Raw genomic sequence first — 21,731 nt, 5'->3', positions numbered from 1 at the left:
TTATCTTGGTTTCGCGCATTACCCCCTTGGTTGTTGTCGTCTCAGGTCTCAGTTTTATGGAATCTTGCAAATTATCAACACACTTTTCGGGGGTCTTTCCAGGTGTCCAGGGGCCCGCTGACTGAAAACGGCCTATCCAAAATGGAGGACTGTCGCCAGCTGCAGGGGGTGGGGTCTCTGATCATGCTTCTTCCGGCGCCGGCCCCCTTGGGGCCGGTGCCTCATGAACAGGACGTCCCCCTTTTGTCGGGGTTGCTACAGCTAAAACAGTTGCAGCAAGCTAGCCCCTGGCACTGCCCACTACCGCTCATTGTTTTGGTGCCCGGTTCTGAAGATAACAGTGGCAAAATTGAAAAAGGTAACAAAATATTTTTCTTAAAAAATAGAAAGTTGTAAGAAAAAGTCAAAGAACTTTCATTCTGAGTTTTTATTGTAGATCTGAAACTGCCTCAGCTAGTGAAGGACGGCCTGATTTCGGAATATAACTTCCAGTACATTCCAGCAAACACCAATGATATGCAAGGGTCCAAACAGGTAAGGCCAATGCCCACTTTATAATATTCAAAGTGTACGGTGTTACTTACCAGCAAGTGTTTTGTCCTTTTTCTTTTCTCTTTTTTTCTTTTACCCTTTCCACTTTTTATTTTTCTCTTCTTTTGATTCCTTTATTTTCTCTTTTTATTTTCTCTTTTCCTTTCCCCCCTCTGTCTTTTCCTTCTTTACTTTCGTTTTGCTTCATTTTTCATTCCTAGTTTTTTCTTTTGTCTTTCCCTTCTTTTCTTTTCTGTATTTTTGTCTTGTTTTTTTCCTTTATTTTATTCCTTTTCTTCTTATTTATTTTCTCTTTATTTGATTTTCTACTTTATTTATTCCCTTTCTCAGGTTCCTTTTTTCCTTTTTTTTCTTTTTGGCTTTCTTTTTTTCATTTTTTTCTTTTACTGTTTGTATTTTCTTTTGCTTTTCTTTCTTTTTCTTTCTTTTCTCCTTTTTTTCTATGCTTCCCCCCACTTTTTCATTTTCCTTTTTCATCCTTTTGTACTTTCTTTTTTCATTTTCTCTACTTTTTTCATTTTTTCATCCTTTACTTCTTTTTTTTTGTTTTTTTCCTTTCCTTCTATTTTTTTCCCTTTTCTTTATATTTTCCTCTTTATCATTCTTCGTGACAAGATGGGCACAAAAATGAGAATGAAAATGGTAAAGTTTGGTCACTTTTGTTCGCAATTTGTATTCTTTCTTAAAACGTGGCCTTATTTATTTATACCTCTGTTTGACCTGAACCCAACCGTCACACCTTATAATCATTTTGTGAATTTTCTTCTTTTTTTTTCTAGCTTGGCATGGCCCTTCATTGGCTGGTGTCTCGGGTGCCCACCCAGGTACCCGTGGCCTGCCACTCTTTGCTTGAGCTGGTAGAGGCCAACCTAAACCGTGAGTTCAGCCGTCGGGTGTTTTCCGACGGGCATGAGCGGGCCACATACGGCCTCCCCCCACAGGACCCAGCCCCCATGCTCCATCTCTATAACGCCGTCATATCCTACGTGGCCAATCGGGTGTCTGAGGAGGAGCTCTCGCAAGTGTCATGGCCGCCCGCTGAATTCTGCCAGCCTGATAACGTTTGGGTGGTGCCACCGCTTGGATGGAATGACAACTCCCATCTGGCATGGTTGCAGGAAACCATCCTCGCTTTGCAGCTGCCACAGTGGAGGCAACCTTACGAATTTAGTAAGTCAACAAAGTCACACAAATAAAAATAGAATAGTATAGAAAGGATACGGCTTAAAAATACTAAATCATAGTGACATGCTTTAACCTCAAGAAAACAGCACCCTCTTAGGGTTGCGGTCTGCTGACCATTATTTACGTTTTGATTCCTCAATCAAAGTAAGCACCTACCTCTCTATAAAATGCAATAGAAAGAATTTCAAGCTCATTCAAATACAGTGGAACCTCGGTTTTCGAACGACTCTCAGTTCGAACAAATCTGAGTCCGAACAAAAAATTCGAGAAATTCTTGCTTCGTTGTTTGAACAAATATTGGAGTTCGAACGCCGGGGTGGATGTTTCACATCACATTTTTTTACTCCTTTTAATTTTCTCAGGTGCAAATGCACCTCCAATACACTAGGGGACGTCCGAGATTAAACAAATGTGTAGCAAATGGGCCGAATTACAGAATTTCACCACACCGATGAAGCTGCAGCCACCAGAGTCATCATGACTTTAATGACACTGTCATAAACCACTTCCGAAAAGTGCTAAAAAGAAGGCAGAAGCAAGTGTCATTGGATAGATATTTCAAGAGAAAAGAACATCCTGTAGCCAGTCATCCGTAGCGAAGAGATTTGAACGTGTGAGCACCCCTCAGAAGAGCTCCCCGAAGTTTTTATGGAAGGGGACTCTCCTTCCAAACAATAATTTTCCTTCCTCCTCCATCCCTCTCACCGTCCATCTGTGCCTTCTGCTGACCACCACAAAGGTAAAAAATCCTATTCATAATTCTTTTCTTTATCCTTTTTTAAATTTTTACACGTTCATGTTAGCGTAATCTTTCGTACGGAAGATTACGCTAACGCGAACGTACAATTAGCCTGGGTTACATTTATAGTATTTGTGTCTTAAAGGTAAACAAAGGTAAACATTCAGGGTGTTGGAACGGATTAAAACGATTTACATTATTTGTAATGGGAAAAATGATTTCTGTGTTCGAACAGATCGCTTTTCGAACAGGGTTCTGGAACGGATTATGGTCGAGAACCGAGGTTCCACTGTAGTGGTCTAGTCTAGACATTTTTCAAAATCAATCAACATATTGTTTTTTGATTTCCCCATAACGACTCAGCGACGCTCACACAGGGGGTGCTTGCAAACTTTTCCTCGCCTTCATTGGCCAGTGTCGTTAAAACTTGCCTCTGATTGGCCGGCTCTATTTAAACGCAAACTGTGACAATTCTGGTTGACCAAATGCTCCATCACTCAAATAACAAAGGAGGAATCAAACACAAAAATGGAACTAAAAATTGTTGCAAAATTGCTATGTCTTGTGATTATAAAATCTCACTATGTCACATTGAAATATCAATTAGATTGCAGTTAATCGTGCAGTCCTAAAATAGAATGGAATAGTCTATGAAATAGTCGATAGACTGATCTGTGGATCAGTATGGTCTGGTCTGGAATCTGGAATGGAAGGGAATGGTATATGGGCCTGGTTGGAATGGTCTACATAATGGAATAGAATGTGATGTGTTATGGCAGGTGTCTCCCAACTTTTTCCAAGCAGAAAGCTACTTTTTGTTACTAATTAACAAAAAGGGCACCCTGTTTGATATGCATTTCTAAAATGACACTTTATCATGTTATTACTATGTAATTACCAGGGTAATTATTGGAAGTTGGGTTAAATAGACTCAGTCAACCACTAAAAAAAAACAATTTTCTAGAAAATCACACTGACCCAGCACTGGTGAGCCATTTTCAGAACAAGTGTGCAGGCGCCTCAGTTGTCCTTAGGAGGCACCCTGGTGCACGCAGACACCATGATGGAGACCACTGGTTTATGAAATGGAATAGTCCATGGAATGTTTTAGTCTGAAATGGAATGGAATCTGGTCTGGAATAGTCTGGCCTGGAATGGACTCTGGTCTGAAAAGGTCTGTTCAGGAATGGAATAGTCAATGGAATGGTCTTTGGCAGCTGTCTTTCATTTGTAAAATAACAAATAAGCATGTTATTATTATGTTATTACCAGGTTAAATCTTGGAAGTAGGGTTGAATAGACCCAGTCAACCACTTAACAAATCATTTTCTGGAAAATCCCAATGACCCACACCTGGTGAGCTATTTTCAGAACAGGTCAGCAGGCACCTTAGTTGTCCTTAGTGGGGCCCCCGTTCTACTCCCTTGGTCTATGGCATGGAATGGTTTACGGAATGTTTTGGTCTGGCAGGGAATGATTTGTAATGGAATAGAATCTGTTCTGGCCTGGAATGGACTTGAACGGACTGGAAACTGGTCTGATCTGGCCTGGTCAATAATAGAACTGCCTGGAATGGAATTAAATGGAATCTAGTCTGAAATGGTCTGTGCTGGAACAGAATAGTCAATGGAATAGTCATGTTTATTTGTATAGCCCATAATCATAAGGATTCTCAAAGGGCTCCACGGACCGCAGATTATTGAAAACTTCAGACTATTATTACACCATCCCCTGATCTAAAACCTACATGGGGGCAAGGAAAAACTCAGAAACCTCAACATGACAAAAATGAAGAAACCTTGAGAAGGGACCACACATGAGGTAAATCCCCTTCTAGGATGACCAGGTTGCAACGGATGTTGCAATAACAAATAATACACAGATATTGTCAACAGGAAATACAGGTCATTCATAAACTACAGAATAGAAGTGTGCTTTAAGCCTAGATTTAAACAGAATTACTGAGGTTGCATATCGAATCTCAGGGGGCAGAGCATTCCACAACACAGAGGCCTGAATGGAGAACGCTCTCGAACCTGCTGTTCTCTTCTTGGCTCTTGGGATCATTAAAAGAGCAGCAGTTTCAGAGTGAAGGCTCCGGACCGGAACATAGGGGGAAATTAAATCCGAAAGATATGAGAGAGCAAGTCCATGCATTATTTTGTATACTACCAACAGAACCTTAAAATCAGATCTTAAGTTAACAGGGAGCCAATGGAGGTTAGCTAAAATTGGGATAATGTGATCAAACTTTCTTGTCTTAATTTAAAGCCTCCCTGCAGCATTTTTTACCAGCTGCAGACTCTCGATTTTGGACTTCGGGAGACTGGAGAGTAGTACATTACAATAATCGAGACTGGAAGTAACAAACACATGAATTATAATGAAATGATCTGCATTTCTATAGCGCTTTTCAAGTCAATGACTTCCCAAAGCGCTTTACAGTGTGCTTCACATTTCCCAATAGCGGCCGTGATCTGTGCAGCCGTGTAAGGCTCTAACCTGCTTATTGGGGGTATTGGGGGTTCAGTGTCTTACCCAAGGACACTTCGACATGTAACACGGACAAGCCGGGATTCGAACTGGGATCCCTTAATCCTAAAACGATCGCTCTACCTCCTGAGCTACTGCCGCCTCTAGAATATGGAATGGTCTATGGCAGGGGCTTCATGATATTACTGGGTTGTTACCAGGTTGATTTTTGGAAGTAGGGACAAATCGAATAAGTCAACAACAACAAAACAAATTTTTTTGACAATTACAATGACCCAGCAATTTTCAGAACAGGTCTGCTAGAAGTTCTGTTGTCATTCGGACGCACCACGTTGGAGACCCCTGGTCTATGGTATGGTCTATGGAGGGCGTGCTCACACTTTTTAGCATATGACCGCTTCAAAGATTGAGATAGTCAAAATGAGCTACCTCCAAAGAAAAATGCAAAACATCTAATTATTTTTTAGTTCTTTGAGGATTGTATTTACATTCTTTAACTAAACTAAAAACTAACTAAAATGATTGAAGAGTCAAGGGCAGTCTGCATTGAAAAATAGACCCCTAGTTTGTGTAATTAAATGCTGACAATATTTCTCAAAGTAAGCTCAAACAAATCAAATGTTTACTCAAAAAACAACAGTCAAATTATAAAGTGTCTTTTTTTAGGCCAATGATAATGGAAAGAAATAATAACAAACACTGTACTGCTAAGAAGTTACATTTGACCAATAGATGGCAGCGTGTCCCAAAAAATACAAAACACTAGACACACTTTTCCATGATCTACCAGTACTACTTTTGGGGTCCACCAGTAGATCACTTTCGATGTAATGAGCACCCCTGGTCTGGAATGCAATGGGATAGTCTGGAATGGTCAATGGAATGGACTATAGCAAAACGTCAAACTACTTTTTGATACTGATTGGTGCGAAGGGCTACCATCTTGTTATACATTTATAAAATCGCAGGTCATGTCATTGTCATCCGTTTGTATTTATTAGAAGTTAAGTCAACCACTCGGGTCAGGGTGTCAAGCTCTGCGTCTATGGAATTTAATGGGCAATTGAATGGTTTGGAATGATCTTAATTGTCATTGATAACAACGTAGTGAACATTCTTTGCAACGAGATTAGACACGGCACTCCAGGGAGGTGGTGAGATTGGGCCTAAAATATCCTGCCCGACCTGGCCCGCGGGCATAAAATCCTGAACCAGCCCAAGACCGACCAATGAACTTGATTTGAGCGACCGAACCCTAAGTGAGTCTTAAATTACACATTTTACTTGTGAGGACTCGGGAGGAGGACGGAACACTTTTTGCTGACTCTGCCCCCCCCCCTGCTGCTCACCCACTACGGTGTCCGACATCGCGGACGAGCGTGCCCCTTGCGCTGCTCGGATCCTCCACAGAGAAAAAGAAAGATAGCACAAATGACTGGTTGATACATTTAAGAAGAAGTCAGCGAGAGGGAAGCTCGGCCCGAACCCGAATATAATAATTGACATTTTAAGCCTGACTTGACCCGAAGGTAAAGGTAAACACATTAAAAACCAAATGAAAGTATCTCTGTAAAGCAATTTTCAGCCAACTAATTGCTTGTTTTCTTTTTGCGGGAGACCAGAGAGCAGGGCATTAGTTTAGCAGTTTTTCTAGTTAAACTTAATTTATATCCTGTTTTATTGTTTAAAAATAACAAAAATAATCTGCTAGCGGCACATTCTTTACTATCTTTTTTTCTTTTTATTTTATAGTAAAAGTCAGCAAAATTATGTGCACAGTTTTGACATTGATTTATTTTTTTTGTTTCTTTTCTTTTAATATATTTGCTGGCACTACCTCATGGGCAGAGAATTTGTAAAAAAAAAAAAAGAAAAACAGTAATGTGCTGCCACCTACTGATATGAATCAATATTACATTTCTCGACTGAAATGAAGCAAAGCTACTAAATATTTGCATGCTTTTTTTTTTTTTTTTCAAAATAAATTAGGCAATTTCCTGCAGCCCATTGCTTGGAAAACACTAAAGTAAATGTTGCACTTTTTCCCTGCAGCCACCTGGTCGGAGTTGTTCTCGTACATCTATGGCTTTGCCGATCAGATCCAATCAACGAGGATCAATCGGCCCCTGCTCACGTCCCGATTGGACAATCTTCTGGAGCGAGTGAAAATCAAAAGTAGAACTTTGAAGGCAGAAAGCTTGAACTCTGAGGATGACGCCCATTACCATGACATCCCTTGGCTGGAGGTGCTGAACCTCTGCATTGAGCACAAACTTCGAGATTGGCGCTTGCCTGGAAGGCCTGTCTGTCAAGGTGGGAAATGGTCAAATTCGTCCCTCACAGCCGTCAGAGGCAGTGCTTCAAGCACTGAGAGTTACCTTCACGCATGAGCAGTTCGAGAAATGCATACTAAAATTAGTCATTAATCATATCTGTGGTTCAGGAATGTGTATAAATTTCAGTCTCACCACAGGTATATTTCCTTTCATCTCCTGTTTTAGGCAATTGCATAGCGCTCTCTTTTGCTTGGAGATTTGGACTTTTGCCTTCCCTGCTGCTGGTGGCCTTGTACCTGTTGGGTTGGAGCTGCGTGTTTTCGCCCTCCATCGGTTTCGTAGGGTTTGTTGCCTGCCGCCGCTTTGGCGTGCTACCCTTGGTTGTCTCAACCTTGTTTTGAGGTATACGGTTGTTTATTTGCATGTGTGGCGTTTGCGTCCATGTGTTTGTTTATTCTCCACAGGCCTTGCGTTCTTGCTATGGCCCCTGCCACTTTTTTGGTATTTCCCATTTAGCCTGCATTTGTGTTTTCGGGGCGCCCAGCCTCACGTTTTTCCATCGAGCTGGGGCATTTTTTCATTGACAGTAGCCGGAGGACCAGGGTTTGAGGATTTTTGGGCTGGCTGCCGGAAATTTCTGCCGGCAGCACTCTAGGCCCGTGGGTGGTCCCCATCTTTCCCCACAGGTACAGTCTGCTGTCTGCCTCCAGGGTGGCGACCAACTGTCATAAGTGGTTCCTCGCTAATGGAGATGGACTGTCCTGCGAGCCGTGATGCGCTGGCGCATCCCTGGTCACCATGTCTTCGATACGCCTTTCCACCGCGACCTCTCATTTAGTCAGCGCTCCAGAGGGTTCTTTAGGAGGGCTGCACACTGTTGCTGATCGATCGCTTCCTTTAGACTGTGGTTTCCCCTTCTGCGCAGGCTGTGCTTAGGTGTTCCATGGTCTCTCCTTTACAGGTAGGGTCTGTTGTCTTGTTGAGGGAGGCTGGTTTTGCGTGCCAAACCATGCCGCCTCCATTTATGTGTTTGGCCTCTGAGGGGGGCCCTTGCTCTGCGTTTAGTGGCTGCCATTGAGGTCAAGCACATAATTCTTGATTCAAGCGCGCCACTTGCTCTCCTGCAGTACGACAACAGATGGAAGTTTTTTGCAGCGCGATGTAGGGGTCGCGTTCAGAACTTGCCATCCTGCTCTGTGCCTGCCTTTTTGAGTTTCCTGCGGTTCCTCCTCAATGGGACCTGGGCTCAGTCTACCATGAGAATGTAGGTGGCAGCTGTTTCTGCTCGACACGCCTGGGTTTATGTTGTCTCTGTGGGGGGCCATGGCCTGGTATATTTCTTCCTCACGGCCACACGGCAGCTTCGTCCCCGTGCTGCTCTTGCGTTCCATCTTGGGTTCTCCGGCTGGTGTTGGATGGCCTGTCAACCTCCCTTTGTGCTACTTACTGAGGCAGGCCTCCAGTAGGTTTCCTGTTTGGCTGCGCTCTACCTGGCCTTAGCTTGCGCTGAGCACGTTGGTGAGCTTCATGCCTTGTCGGTTGGCCCCACTTGTCCGCGGTGGCACTCGGACGATGCTGGGGTCTCGTTGTGGCCTTATGTCGCCTTCGTCCCTGAGGCGCTTTCTGGCGGTGGCGAGCTGCTGCAACTTGCGTGTTGCAACTCTCCACTGGGTGATGATGGGGCCAGGGTGGAGCTCTTGTGCCCCATGCTCTATCCCGCCACAGTGAGTTTTCGTTTGTCCAGTCGACTTTTGTTTGTTATGGTAACTTGCCTGGGGTTTCTGTTTCGTCTTGGTGGTTTTTGTCCTGCCGGATTGTGGGGACTGTGTATTATGCTGCCCGTGGCCACCCCTTGTCTTTAGGGGTGCACTGCTGTTCGGCCAGGGGCGTGGTACTTCTTGGGTTGTCGCCTTTCACACTTTTGCCAGATTCTATAGCGCTGATGTGGCCTCTCCCACACCGCTTGGCGGAGTCTTTGGTCCAGCCGAGACTTCTCAATGAGATTTGTTTCTGGGGTTCCTTGTGACTTTTATTAGTCATTTAGTGCTTGACGATCGAGAAGGACCAAATAGAACAAAAGTTACATAACTAACTACAGTTCTATGAGTCCCGCACGACCACCAGATAATCTCGTCACTCTGAATCCTCATGTTCACACGAGAAGATTCTAAAAGAAACGGACCTATGATGAGATTGGAATTTATAGACATTCCTGGACCATGGGTGTGATGAACGACTAATTTTGGTATGCACTTCTCAAACTGCGCATGCGCAAAGGTAACATTCAGATCTTGAAGGTCGTACAGGACTCTGAACCATTTGTAACTGGCCTTTTTGACCCATTAATTTTTAGATGCTCAGACATTTGAAGCTTTTTTTTTTACCTGTTTTCCTTCTTCTGTCCCCTTTTAATTTTTTTCCCTTGTTTTTTTTCTTCCCCGTTTTCTTCATCTTTCTTTTTTCCATTCTCTTCATTTTTTCCTAATTATTTCCCTTTTTCTTTTTATTCCCGTTTTTCTTTCCTTTTTAATTATTCTTTTCTTGTTTATTTGTCTTCCTTTTTTCTTCATTTTTTCCATTTTCTTCATTTTTCTTTATTTTTTTCCCCCTTTTCTTCATTCTTATTTTTCTCATTGTTTTCCTTTATCTTTCCCCCTTTTCCTCTCCTTTATCTTGTTTTATTTTTTCTATTTTCTTTTTACTTATCTTTCCCTTTTTTATTTTCTGTTTGGTTCTTTTACTATTTTTTTTCTTTTCCTTTTTTTTAAATTTCTTTCTTTCCATTTACCCCCTCTTTTTCTGTCTTCGAAAAAGGCATGCTTAGTTGATTAATAAGTAATTAATAAGTTTGGTTAATTTCGGTTCAACGATCGTATTTCATTTCATTTTAATGGGATGTTTTGTTGTTTTCCCCAAAAACGTAAACAAAATTTAAATCAAGTTAAACATCGTTTTTTGCAATTTAAAATAATTATTTTCCACTGCTTAAATGATTTATATAATCATATTTTTACTACAATGTATTTCCTATTATATTTTAACATTTAATTGTCTTCTAACTGTCTTTTACCAGATGCAGTGACGGAAGGTGGCGAGATTTTGGTTTACATTTTCAGCCAATCACAGGAGAGCTTCCAACCGCCTGACGAATGGGAAGAGGCCGTCAGGATGACTCATAGAGAGAAGCAGCGAGAACGCAAAGGGTAACAAACTTGGAAAGTGATACAGACATTATTTAATTAAATTATCAACATGAAAGAGACAGTTTGAATTATATAGCAGCTCATAACGGTAAGAATGTCATTTAATAAAAATGAGAGAGTGAGGTGATTTTTAAAGGGACTGTGTGTTTTATTTAGTGCCTCCTCATAGTAAAAAAAGCTCAATTTTTCCTTCTTCGTATTTGCCTAAATTTGTTTCCCTTTTTTTTCCCTTTTACTTGCTTTCTTTCCTCTATTTTTTCTTTTTCTTTCTTTTTTTTCCCTTTTCTTTTGTTTTTCTTTCTTTTTCCCCTTTCCTTCCTTTTTTCAGTGTTTTCCTTTTAGCCTATTTTTTTTCTTTTTCCCAATATCTTTCTCTTTCCTTATTTTTCTTAATTCCTTTCTTTTTTTTCTTTTCTCTTTTCCCTCCCCCCCATTTTTAAAATAATTTTCCCATTTTTGTTTTATTTTCTTTTTCTTTTTTCCCCAAAAGTGCCCCCGCCAAAATAAAATCCCCTTGTGTCTTTTTCTCCTTTCTCAAAGTGCAAGTTCTCCTTTGTGGAATTCAACCAGCTACCTGTCAATCAACCAGTATTTGTCTGTGAGCACCTCTGGGTCCCTGGAAGCGGCAGGCAACATCTCGGGGGCCTCGACAAAAGTTGAGGCCCTCAGCCACAAGCTCCTTCGAACTTTAGAGGAGGAAAAAGCAGAGAGTAAAAGGTAGAATACCCGAAATTCCAGACTGCAGAGCGCACCTTAGGAGTCGTCTTCATGATTTGATTTCCTTGGTAACGGACTTGATTGCATTAGCTTGTGGGCACACAAGGGCCAGCGGGCCACATGTGGCCCGTCAGGCTCTTTCATCCGGCTCGTTAAACCAGTACGGTCAAAACATAACAACAGTATATATAATAGTAAATAGACTACTTCTATCAAAAAAGTTTTTTCTTGCCAAATTTGCCCACGTTATCTCTTTGTGTGTCTACAAGAAGAGTACTACTAAAGTAATCGGACAAAAATACTTATCTTACTTATATAATACTTATAATACTAAATCTAGTACTTATTATTTGGCTTTCTTTCTGAAAATGAAAAATAAATAAAATACTAATTCTGTTATACTTAGTACCAAAATATTATTATATAAATATTATTCCAGAAATACAACGAAAATACAACTAAAATGATATTACAAACATACCGTATTTTCCGCACTATAAGGCGCACCTAAAAGTCTTAATTTTTTTCAAAAGCTGACCATGCGCCTTATAATACAGTGCGCCTTATTTATGGATCAATATTAAATCGCAAAGTCTTCAAACTAACTTGCAGCCGCCGACTAGATTTTCCCCCGAACGCCAAGTAGTCCGCGGTGAATGCTGGGATTTATTTACCGGCGTTTCATTGGCTAACCAATGTGTCAATCATCATTTGAATCGATCACTATTGGCTAAAGTTATTCGGAGGTCAAGGGGCGGATCCTTTTTATCATTTACAGGCTGGCATTGGCTTGAACTGTAAAACAAAGCCTGCAATTGGCCGAAAAAGATGTGTCAATCATCAGTTGAATCGATCACTATTGGCTAAAGTTATTCGGAGGTCAAGGGGCGGATCCTTTTTATCATTTACAGGCTGGCATTGGCTAAAACTGTAAAACAAAGCCTGCAATTGGCCGAAAAAGATGTCTCAATCATCAGTTGAATCGATCACTATTGGCTAAAGTTATTCGGAGGTTAAGGGGCGGATCCTTTTTATCATTTAAAGTGGTCGGCGGCGCCCTTTGTTGGCTGCGGCTGCATCGGCTCGCTACAACGGGTCAGGTGCAATCGACATTTCGTTCTGTGTACATTGTTACACAGAATGACAATACAAGGAAATTATTATTATTATTATTATTATTATTTACTGGCTGGCATTGGCTGAAGCGGCAAAACAAAGCCTGCAATTGGCCGAAAAAGATGAATGCGTATAGCACGTGGTTTGACGGCATACAGAAAGCATTTTTTTACTATTCTGTATTTGTAAATATTTTATTCTCCTGGATTTACTTAACTCACGGATATAAGAGGACCATGGCTGCACATTATTATTGAACACAACGACTTCGGTGAGCTACCCTGGCTATATATTTTCCCAGTATCTTGTTTCAGACTGAACTCGATGTTTCTGTGATAAGCGGTGCAGATAATGGATGGAATGGAGTGTCTATTTTTAAATTAAACTCAATTCCAAGTGTTTATTGTCATATGCACAGTAAAGTTGCACGCGAAAAAGAAAATAGAAACTAAGGAATGGTTGGCATTTCTTGAATCCCAAGACTTTAACCTTCCGAATGATATTTTTTTTGAGTGACATTGTACGGACACCGCATCCGCACGTGTCTACGACACGTATTTGCTTCTTTGCGAGCTTTGGGAATGTTAAGGGGGTAATAAGTTTGACTGAACTATCTGACTGTTTTGTCCACGTTCCCATTGTAGCGCCTTATAATCCGGTGCGTCTTATGTATGTCTAAAATAGGACCAAAAACCATTTTTTCGGGGTGCGCCCTATAACCCGGTGTGCACTATAGTGCGGAAAATACGGTACTAAAGAAATACAACAAAAATACTACAGTACTATTGAAAATACTACTAGGGAAATATTACAAAAATCCTACCTTAATACGACAAAAATACTACAAATATTTTACGAAAATAAAAAACAGAGATACTAGAAAAATATTAAAGTTATACAAAAAATGACCAGGGAAATACTACAAAAATTCTATTAAAATCTACAGAAATATTACAAATATACAAAAAAATACCATGTAAATACTACAGAACTACTGCAGAATTATGACAGAAATACTTCAAAAATATTACAGATGTGTAACGGAAAAATTACCATGAATACTAAAAAAATACTACAGTAATACTACAAAAATTTAACAGATAAACAACAAAAACAATTCCATGGAAATAATACAAAAATACTGTTGTAATTCTCCCAAGAATGTTACAGATATACAACAACAAAAACACATTGGAAATACCACAAAAATACAACAGTAATGCTAAAAAAAATATTAAAGAAATATGACAGATAGATAGATACTTTATTCATCCCCGTAGGGAAATTCACACTTCCAGCAGTCTACCCTGTTGTTTATTAACATATGAACATGATGCCCGAGGGGTGCTTGTAGCGAAGTGGATGACGTCGCGCCAGTCCAAAAATTCGACATCCCTGCGGCAGATGGAGAACTTTTCTTTGCGAAAATCCAGGGATACACCACCTCGTGTTAGCAAGTCCGTCCGCCTTCTCTCCGATTCCCCCCGGCTTTCGTGTCTCTGTTTAGCGGCGTTGAAGCCGGATTGCTCCGGGTAGCTCCGGGTGGCTACACGTTAGCGTCCGGAATGCTAAACGTGAGCCACGTTTCCGCAAAACACAGCAACTGCGCTCCCTGTGCGCTTCGATGTTTTCCAAAAGCACTCGATGATCTTATTTGGTCGTGAGTTCGCATTTACCATGATTACGGATGGTACCAAAGACTTATAACGCCGCTAGCCGCTTCGCTAGCTCCGGCTTTCCCTCCACGATGGGCCCCTTCATCACGCCGGCACGAGAATTCTTAAGGGCACGCATTTCTTGTGCGTTAAAACCCATGTCCATAGGATAGAAGTAATCCATAGTGTAGTTTTCAAAACGGGAAGAAAAAACACCGAAACAATAAAACAACAGGGCAGCTGCTGGAAAAGGCAGCCACTCGTGGCAGCGCCGCTTTGATCTTTGATCTTGATCTTTGATCAAAATCGTTTTTGTTTTTTTCGAGGGCAGAGTCGTTTTAGTAGTGTTTTTGGTCACGTTATTGGTCATTTTTTTTGTGGTTTGTTTTGTTGGTTAGTACTTTTTTTTTGTCTAAATTTTGGACCGTTTTTTGGGGGGTCGTGCTTTTGGCCTTTTATTGGTCATTTTGTGAGCGTTTTATGATCGATTAGTTGTTGTTGTTTTTTTGGTATTTTCTAGTCATTCTTTTTTGGTCAGTTTTTGGTTCCATGTGTTTTTCCATTTTTTATTTTGTCATTTTACTGGTTGTTTTTTTTTATGTGTTTTAAGATTTCTTGTTATTTTGGGATCGTTTTTAGTCAGGGGGGATGTTCGTTGTTTGACATTGTTGACCATTTTTGAAGCAACTACGGAAATTAAAGAATAATCTTCACCGTATTTAAAGCCGCAGTGTTTAAAATAGTAGATGCTCGTAGTCCTGAATTTACGGTAATTCCTTTCAGTGTGATAATGCAAAAGTTGCTATTGTTTATGTGTGTGCAGGAGCACACAGCAGCTTCTGCATTGGTTAGAAGGAGGCAATGGTGCCGATTGCTCAGCGCCACTCCTGATCCCGTCCTCCATCTTGCTCTCCATGCCGGTTTTGCCCAAGCATAGCGCTTTAGCTAACCGTCTGGACACAAAGGTTTGTGTTAAGTTTAAACTTCAGTAGACACTCAAAATAAAGACAGGAGACATCAATGGATTTTGAACAAAGAGAGGAGCTCTCGGATAAAAGAATTCCATTCCCTGTTTTTCACATTTAGGGCAACCTACCTGACTACTTAATAAAGCTACTTATGAAAGGTGGTGGTCATAGTTAATGCCATTCTGCTCTGGGAGAGTGGAATGTCTCTCTGGAAGAAAATGCTCAGTCAAGTAAAAAAGTGCTGAGTCAGCTTTGGGGGCGTTGTTCACATTTAGAGTAACCTACCTGACTGTCTGTAGAAGATGACGTTGATATTGTTCTGTTCTGGGAGAGTGGAATGTGTTTTGGGGAAAACCGAAGGTGCCGTGTTCTTTTTGGGGGGGATTTTTCACAACTTGGGTAACCTACCTGAATGCTAGTGACCAATAATGGTCTTATTCAAAGTCATTCTGGAGGTCATATTTAAACTCCTTACCCTTTTATTGGGTGGTCAGGCAGACAAACAAATACACACACATATTATATGTATATGTAATATATATATATATATATATATATATATGTAATATTCATCCATCCATCCATTATCTGCACCGCTTATACTCAGTTGGGTCGCGGGGGTGCTGGAGTCCATCCCAGCCATCCTCGGGCAGTGGGCAGGGGACACCCTCAACTGGTCGCAGGGCACAATTCACACTTGGGGACAATTTGAACGTGCCAATTAACCTAACATGTATGTTTTTGGAATGTGGGAGGAAACCGGAGTGCCTGGAGGAAACCTACGCAAGCACGGGGAGAACATGCAAACTCCACATATGAGGTTCGATTTCATGACCTCAGAACTGTGCCGCACAAGCGCTAACCACTGTGCCGATGTGCTGCCCTTACATTTTATATATATATATATATATATATATATATATATATATATATATATATTAGGGTGGTCCTTAATGGGGGTCGAAATTTTTTTTTTGAAATATTGGGCTCTGACCCCCCGCATATGTTCTTATATCGATAAAAACACACTGTGTGCAATTTTGAACAATTTGGATAATATTTAGAGGTAGCTCAACGACTTTGAAATTTCCCAAAATGGTAAAATTTTGGCAATTTTCGAGAAAAAACGGAAATCTTAACCCTATGTGTACGGCGTTTTAGAACATCCAATTTCAGTCCATTGCTTATAATTGTAACACAAGAAAAGTTACAAGTAACTTTGTACACTAGGTCTGATATAATGTGCGAAAAATCCTTATTTTTCATACCAAAATTTCAGAGGCCTTGAGCGACCTCTAAATATCCTTTGATTTTGATGAAACTTTGCCTAATTACGTTTTGTAAATATTGGAACATATTCAAGGGGTCAGAGCATGAAATTTTAAAAGTCGAAAAATAAGGACCACCCTAATATATATATATATAAAATATGCATACTTAGGTCCCAAACAAAAACAATATCAACACTTTCACTTCGCTTGCCGTGCTGATGTGTGACCTAATGGTCTGAATGGATTCAAACTGGATAATGTATTCAAGAGCGCTTATTGATAAGAATGCGCTAAGCAAAGACAAGTCACAGCAAGTACATAGCCTGATAGCTTTAGTCCTTTATCTAACAATCCCCTCTTTGATTAGCCTTAAGGGTCACCAAACTAATCTCTTGTCTGGGTGGCCTTGAGGGTAACTCAACCAAACATGATAATTTATCTAATATTAAAAACAGAATAAAGTTTGCCATCACATCTTCTGCACGACATGTCCTCAACAAAACAATTGTGAAAAGTTCTAAATGAGAACAATAATATATTTGTTTCTTTTTCCCGGGACTGCCAGAACCTGGAACCACTGAAAGCAAACAAGGAGGGGTCCCAGACCCGATTGTCCCTGACTGAGCGACTTTCAGACCTCCGGCGCCAAATCCAAGCTAGTCAAGAAGAAGAATTAGCCTGCAGACTCAAAATGGCCAACATGATGAGCATCGTTGAAGACTGAACTTTTTTGTTTTTAACTCGTTTTGAATCTATTTTAATTAATCTTTTACGTTGTTTGGATTGCAACTTTCTTTTTTAGCAAGAAGTCAATAAAAAGACAAAGATTGTTTTCATTGGGTATAGCCAAAACAATGACATGAACAGAATCATGTGGTGACATTGGGGGCAGAGTGGACATACACAAAGGAACAGTGTGTTTTTTTTTCTCTTCTGATTATTTTTTTTCCTTTTTCCTTCTAAATGTTTTATCTTATTTTTATTTGTTTTTTTTTTCCTCTTTTCCTCTTTTTTCTTTTTTGTTCCTTCATTTTTTCCCTTATTTTTTTACCATTTTTTTTCATTGACTGTCATTTTCCTTATTTTTTTTCTATCTTTTCCTATTTTTGTCTGTCTGTTTGATAGCTAGATGTTACTGAAAAACGAGAGCTAAAAAGCTGCTTGAAGGATACAAACTACGATGACCAAAAAATTAGCACCTTGTCTTCTTTTTTGCCCAGCTTTTTGGGAATGAAAACAAAAACTAGAGGAGGAAAACAATAAAAAGGAAGGAAAAAGGAAAACAAAAAGAAAATAACAGAAAAGAAATGGAGAAAGAATAAGTAAAAAAGAAAAAATTTGAAACAGAGGGGAAAAGGTAACACATAAAAAGAGAAAAGAGCAAGAAAAAGAAGAATAAGGGGGGAAAAGCAAATTTTCAAAAGGAAAGCAAAACAAGGGGAAAGGGAAAAAAAGCAAGAAAAAAGAAAAAAGGGGTGTACAAGAATAGAAACAAAAATAGGGGGAAAGTAGAGGGTAAACATGAAAAAACTATAAAAAAGAGAACCAAAAAAGAGGAAATAAAAGCTAGAAAAATTTGGAGGGGAAAATAAAATAAAAGAGAAGCAAGACAATGAAAAATAGGGTCAACAGTAAAGAAGGAAAAACCATAAAAAGAGAAAAGAAAATAGCTAAAGAGAAAACTAAAACGAAACACAAAAAAGAAAATATGATTAAAAAGGGAATTTATTCAAAGCAATGTGGTTTCTCTTTCATGAGTGAGCCAGATTGTAAAATGTCTTTACCGGTGTCAACTAAAACGTATCTAATCTTGGTTTTGGCCCGTGTTTACTACTACCAGCAGGTAAATTTTAGAAAAAAAAAAGAATCATTTAGGGAATGTTGGCAAATACTTGCTTATCAGTTTGGAATTCCTTTGTGACTATCTTATGTGGACTTTATCAAAGATTTTCTTCCATAATTAAAGTGCAAATAGTGAGCACGTGGTAGACGAACCCTAGCCAACAGAGTGGTACATTGTGAGTAAAGAGAGTTATCTAAATCCAATCCATCTAATCTAAATCTAATGTATCTATACTTCTGTCTAATCTACATATAATCTGAATCAATTTTAATCAAAATCTACCTAAGGTAATCTAAATCTTGTTTAATCTAAATTTCTAACCTAATCCAGCCAAATCCAAAATAAATATATGAAAATAAACATTTAATCTAAATTTCCAATCTAAATCTAATCTCCTAAATCTAATCTATTTTATTCTAACAAATCTAAAGCTCATCCAATTTTTTTAATCTAAATCAAATCTAAACTTCCAAATATAAATCAAATCTAAATCGAATTTAAAATTTCTAATCTATCTAAATGTAATCTATACTTCTAAATCTATGTAATCTAAATCTGAGTTTAACAACTAAATCTAATCCAAACTTCTAAATCTATCTTTAGTCCATATCTAAATTTCTAATCCAAATGCAAACGTCTATCCAATCTGAATACATCTAATCACATCACGTGTAAATCAGGGACATTACTTTTGGACTGGCAGACTGGGGTGCTGGTCCCCCTTTTTAAGAAGGGTGACAGGAGACTGTGTTCGAGCTACAGGGGAATCACTCTTCTCGGCCTCCCTGGCAAGGTTTATTTGGGGGGTACTGGAAAGTTGGACTCCGCCAGGGCTGCCCATAGTGACGGATTCTGTTAAATAAATGGTAAATGGTCTGCATTTCTATAGCGCTTTTCAAGTCAATGAAGACCTCCCAAAGTGCTTTACAATGTGCTTCACACTTACCCATTAACACACTCACACAGCAATAGCGGCCATGCAGCCAATGCAAGGCGCCGACCTGCTTATTGGGGGCATTAATAAATACGGTACTACAAATCAAACAACTTTTGGTGCCCATTGTAAAAATAAGAAGAGAAAAATAAATGGTAAATGTAAAAAGAAGGGAAAAAGAAATTGTGGAAGAAAGAAAGACAGTGAGAGATAGAGAGAGTGAGAGATAGAGACAAAAGAAGAAAAAAAGAAAGAGAAAAATCTGAAGTCAAAAATGGGAAAAAGAAAGTAAAAAAGGAGAGAAAATGAGTGTAAGAGAGAAAGAGTAAGAGAGAGAAAATCAGAAAAAGGGAGAAAGAAATGAAACATTAAGAAAGAGAAAGAAAAAAAGAATGAGAAAAAGAGAAATAGACAGGGAAAAGGGAGAGAGAAAGCAAGAGAGAGAGTGGGGGAGAGAGAAAGAGATAGGAGAATGAATGAGACAAAGAAAAGGAGAAAAGTAGGGAGAAAGAAAGAAAAAGAGAAAGAACGAGAGAAACACAAAGAGAAAATGGAAAGGAGAGAGAAAGAAATGGAAAAAGAAAGAGACAGAGAAAAAGAGGTGGATAAAGAGAGAGAAAGCCATATAGAGAGAGAAGGAAAGGCTGTTCATAACTCTTATGAACAGAATTTTTAGGCGCAGCCTTAGCAGGGAAGGGGCCCGGTTGGAACCCTCAGCATTGCATCTCTCTGCTTTTTGTAGATGATAGGGTGCTGTTGGCTTCCTCAAGCTCTCACTGGTGCAGTTGAAGCTGCCAGGATAAAGATCAGCACCTCCAAGTCCGAGACCATGGTTCTCAGTAGGAAAAGGGTGGCATGATCCTTTTGAGTTGGGGATAAGATCCTGCCCAAGTGGAGGAGTTCAAGTATCTCGGGGTCTTGTTCACCAGTGAGGGTAGGATGAAACGGGAAATCGACAGACAGATTGGTCTCAGCGTCTGCCGTCATGCAGAGCTGAGCCGAAAAGCAAAGCTCTCAATTTACCGGTCAATCCGCGGCCTTCCTCTTGGTCTCCTTCCATTGACTTCTGCTCTGTTGATCCTCTTCAACATTCGTTCCTCATCCTTCCTCTCCATGTGTCCAAACCAATCGAGTACTCTCCTATCCACACGCTTGCTCAGTTCCTCTACTACTCCAGTTCTGTCTCTCACAATTTCTATTTCATGTACTTTTGCTGATTATACAAATCAATAATTGTATTTTTTACGTTTTATTTTTTTCTCCTTTCCCTCTATCCCCCTCCCCCTTTTTTTTCCTCTTTTTTTTATTTTTGGGGTGTTTTGGATTTTCTTTTCATTTTTTACCTTTCATGTTTTCCCTTTTTCTATATTCCTCTTTTTCTTGATTCTTTTATCTTTATCTTTTTTATCTATTTCTTTTCTGTTTTTCTTCATTTTTCCCCTTTCAGTTTTTTTCTTTTCCTAAGCCTTTTTCCTTTCTTTTTCTTTCAGTTTTTTTCTCTTTCCATTTTTCTCTTTCTCTTTTCTGATTTTGTCTTTCGCCCCTTTTTTCTATCTTTTTCACCTTTTTTGTTTTTCCTTTTGTTTTTTCTTTGCTTTTTCCCTATTTTCCTTTTGCTTTCTTTTTTTGACTTCCTTTCCCCATTTTCTATTTCATTTCTTTTTTAGTTATTTTTTTTTCTTTTATATTATCTTTAATTTTGTCTGCTTTAAATTGTTTGACCACTTTTTTCTTCCCCCTTTTCTTCATTATTTCTGTTTTTTTTAACTTGTTTTTCCCTTTTAATTTGTTTTTTATGTCATTTTTGTCTTTCCTTTCCTATTTTTCCCCATTTTTTCCTTTCTAAGGTTTCTTCCCTTTTCCTTCCTTTTTGCTTTCTTAATTTTTCCTTGATGCATTATTTTCATTGTTCCCTCTCTACTTACTTTTTCAGGCTTTTTCTTTTTCTCCTCTTTTTTTCTTCCATTATTGTGAGTGTGTGAGTGAATGAGTAAGTGTGAAGCACATTGTAAAGCACTTTGGGGGATCTTTATTGACTTGAAAAGCGCTATAGAAATGCAGACCATTTACCATTCCATTTGTCTATTTCATTATTTTTTTCCCTCCACTACGCCCTCTTGCTGCGACCACATGCACTCTCTCATCCGGGTCTCGAGTCATTTGAAAAAGCCGCGCCCCCTTCTTCCCTCCCACAAGTGAGTAGGCGACTCTTACCAACCGTAATCTAACCAACCCCCCACCCACCCCCCGTTTTTTTTTTTTTTCATTTTACACACAATTTTTGACAAGAAAAAAAAACTTTGGTTCGTTTGGATGGGATTAAAGTTGATATTTAGTGAAAGGGTTGAAGTTTAAAACAAACTGTGCTCGATTTTCTCTTGCCCCGGGGAGGAAAAAAATAAGTGGGCGAACCCGAACTGAGTAGTTCTGACTCTTTAAAGAGAAGCGACTTTTTTGGCTTGTATCACTCAAAAGAGTCGGCTTCCAAACGGCTCTCCAGATTTTTATTTTTATGATATCCAGTATTACCAATAATAATCAAAAATTATGCACCAACCGAATTTATTTTGAAAATGTATTTTCTTACTATAACAAAATAGCCTTAATTGATTTAATATACAGTGAACTTTTACCTCATTTAATATTTCAAAGTGTTTATACTAAGCAAACAACACAGAGATGACACTACTGGTTACAAACAAATACCAGACGCTTCAAGAGAAAGAGAAAAAAGGAGACAGAGAATCAGAGAGAGCAAAAGAGAGTTAGAGAGAAAAGT

General features: G+C 39.4%; 1 protein-coding gene across 1 annotated transcript in view; it reads left to right on the top strand.

Moving 5' to 3' along the window:
- Positions 1 to 17,016, top strand: part of mcm3ap (minichromosome maintenance complex component 3 associated protein) — a 43,493-nt gene extending 26,477 nt beyond the window's left edge. Inside the window, exons 21-28 of the mRNA XM_088328324.1 lie at positions 103 to 358; positions 437 to 534; positions 1,332 to 1,722; positions 7,022 to 7,282; positions 10,319 to 10,448; positions 10,989 to 11,165; positions 14,760 to 14,901; positions 16,741 to 17,016. Coding sequence (XP_088184450.1) covers positions 103 to 358; positions 437 to 534; positions 1,332 to 1,722; positions 7,022 to 7,282; positions 10,319 to 10,448; positions 10,989 to 11,165; positions 14,760 to 14,901; positions 16,741 to 16,899 — 1,614 coding nt within the window. The 3' untranslated portion in view covers positions 16,900 to 17,016. The remainder of the gene's footprint in view (positions 1 to 102; positions 359 to 436; positions 535 to 1,331; positions 1,723 to 7,021; positions 7,283 to 10,318; positions 10,449 to 10,988; positions 11,166 to 14,759; positions 14,902 to 16,740) is intronic.
- The last annotated feature ends 4,715 nt before the right edge of the window (positions 17,017 to 21,731 follow it).

Source organism: Urocampus carinirostris, chromosome 2 (assembly GCF_059441175.1).
Source record: "Urocampus carinirostris isolate Australia breed hairy pipefish chromosome 2, RoL_Ucar_1.0, whole genome shotgun sequence".
Taxonomy (NCBI): domain Eukaryota; kingdom Metazoa; phylum Chordata; class Actinopteri; order Syngnathiformes; family Syngnathidae; genus Urocampus; species Urocampus carinirostris.
The sequence above is the reverse complement of the archived record's forward strand: the minus strand, read 5'-3'. Positions and strand labels throughout refer to the sequence as shown.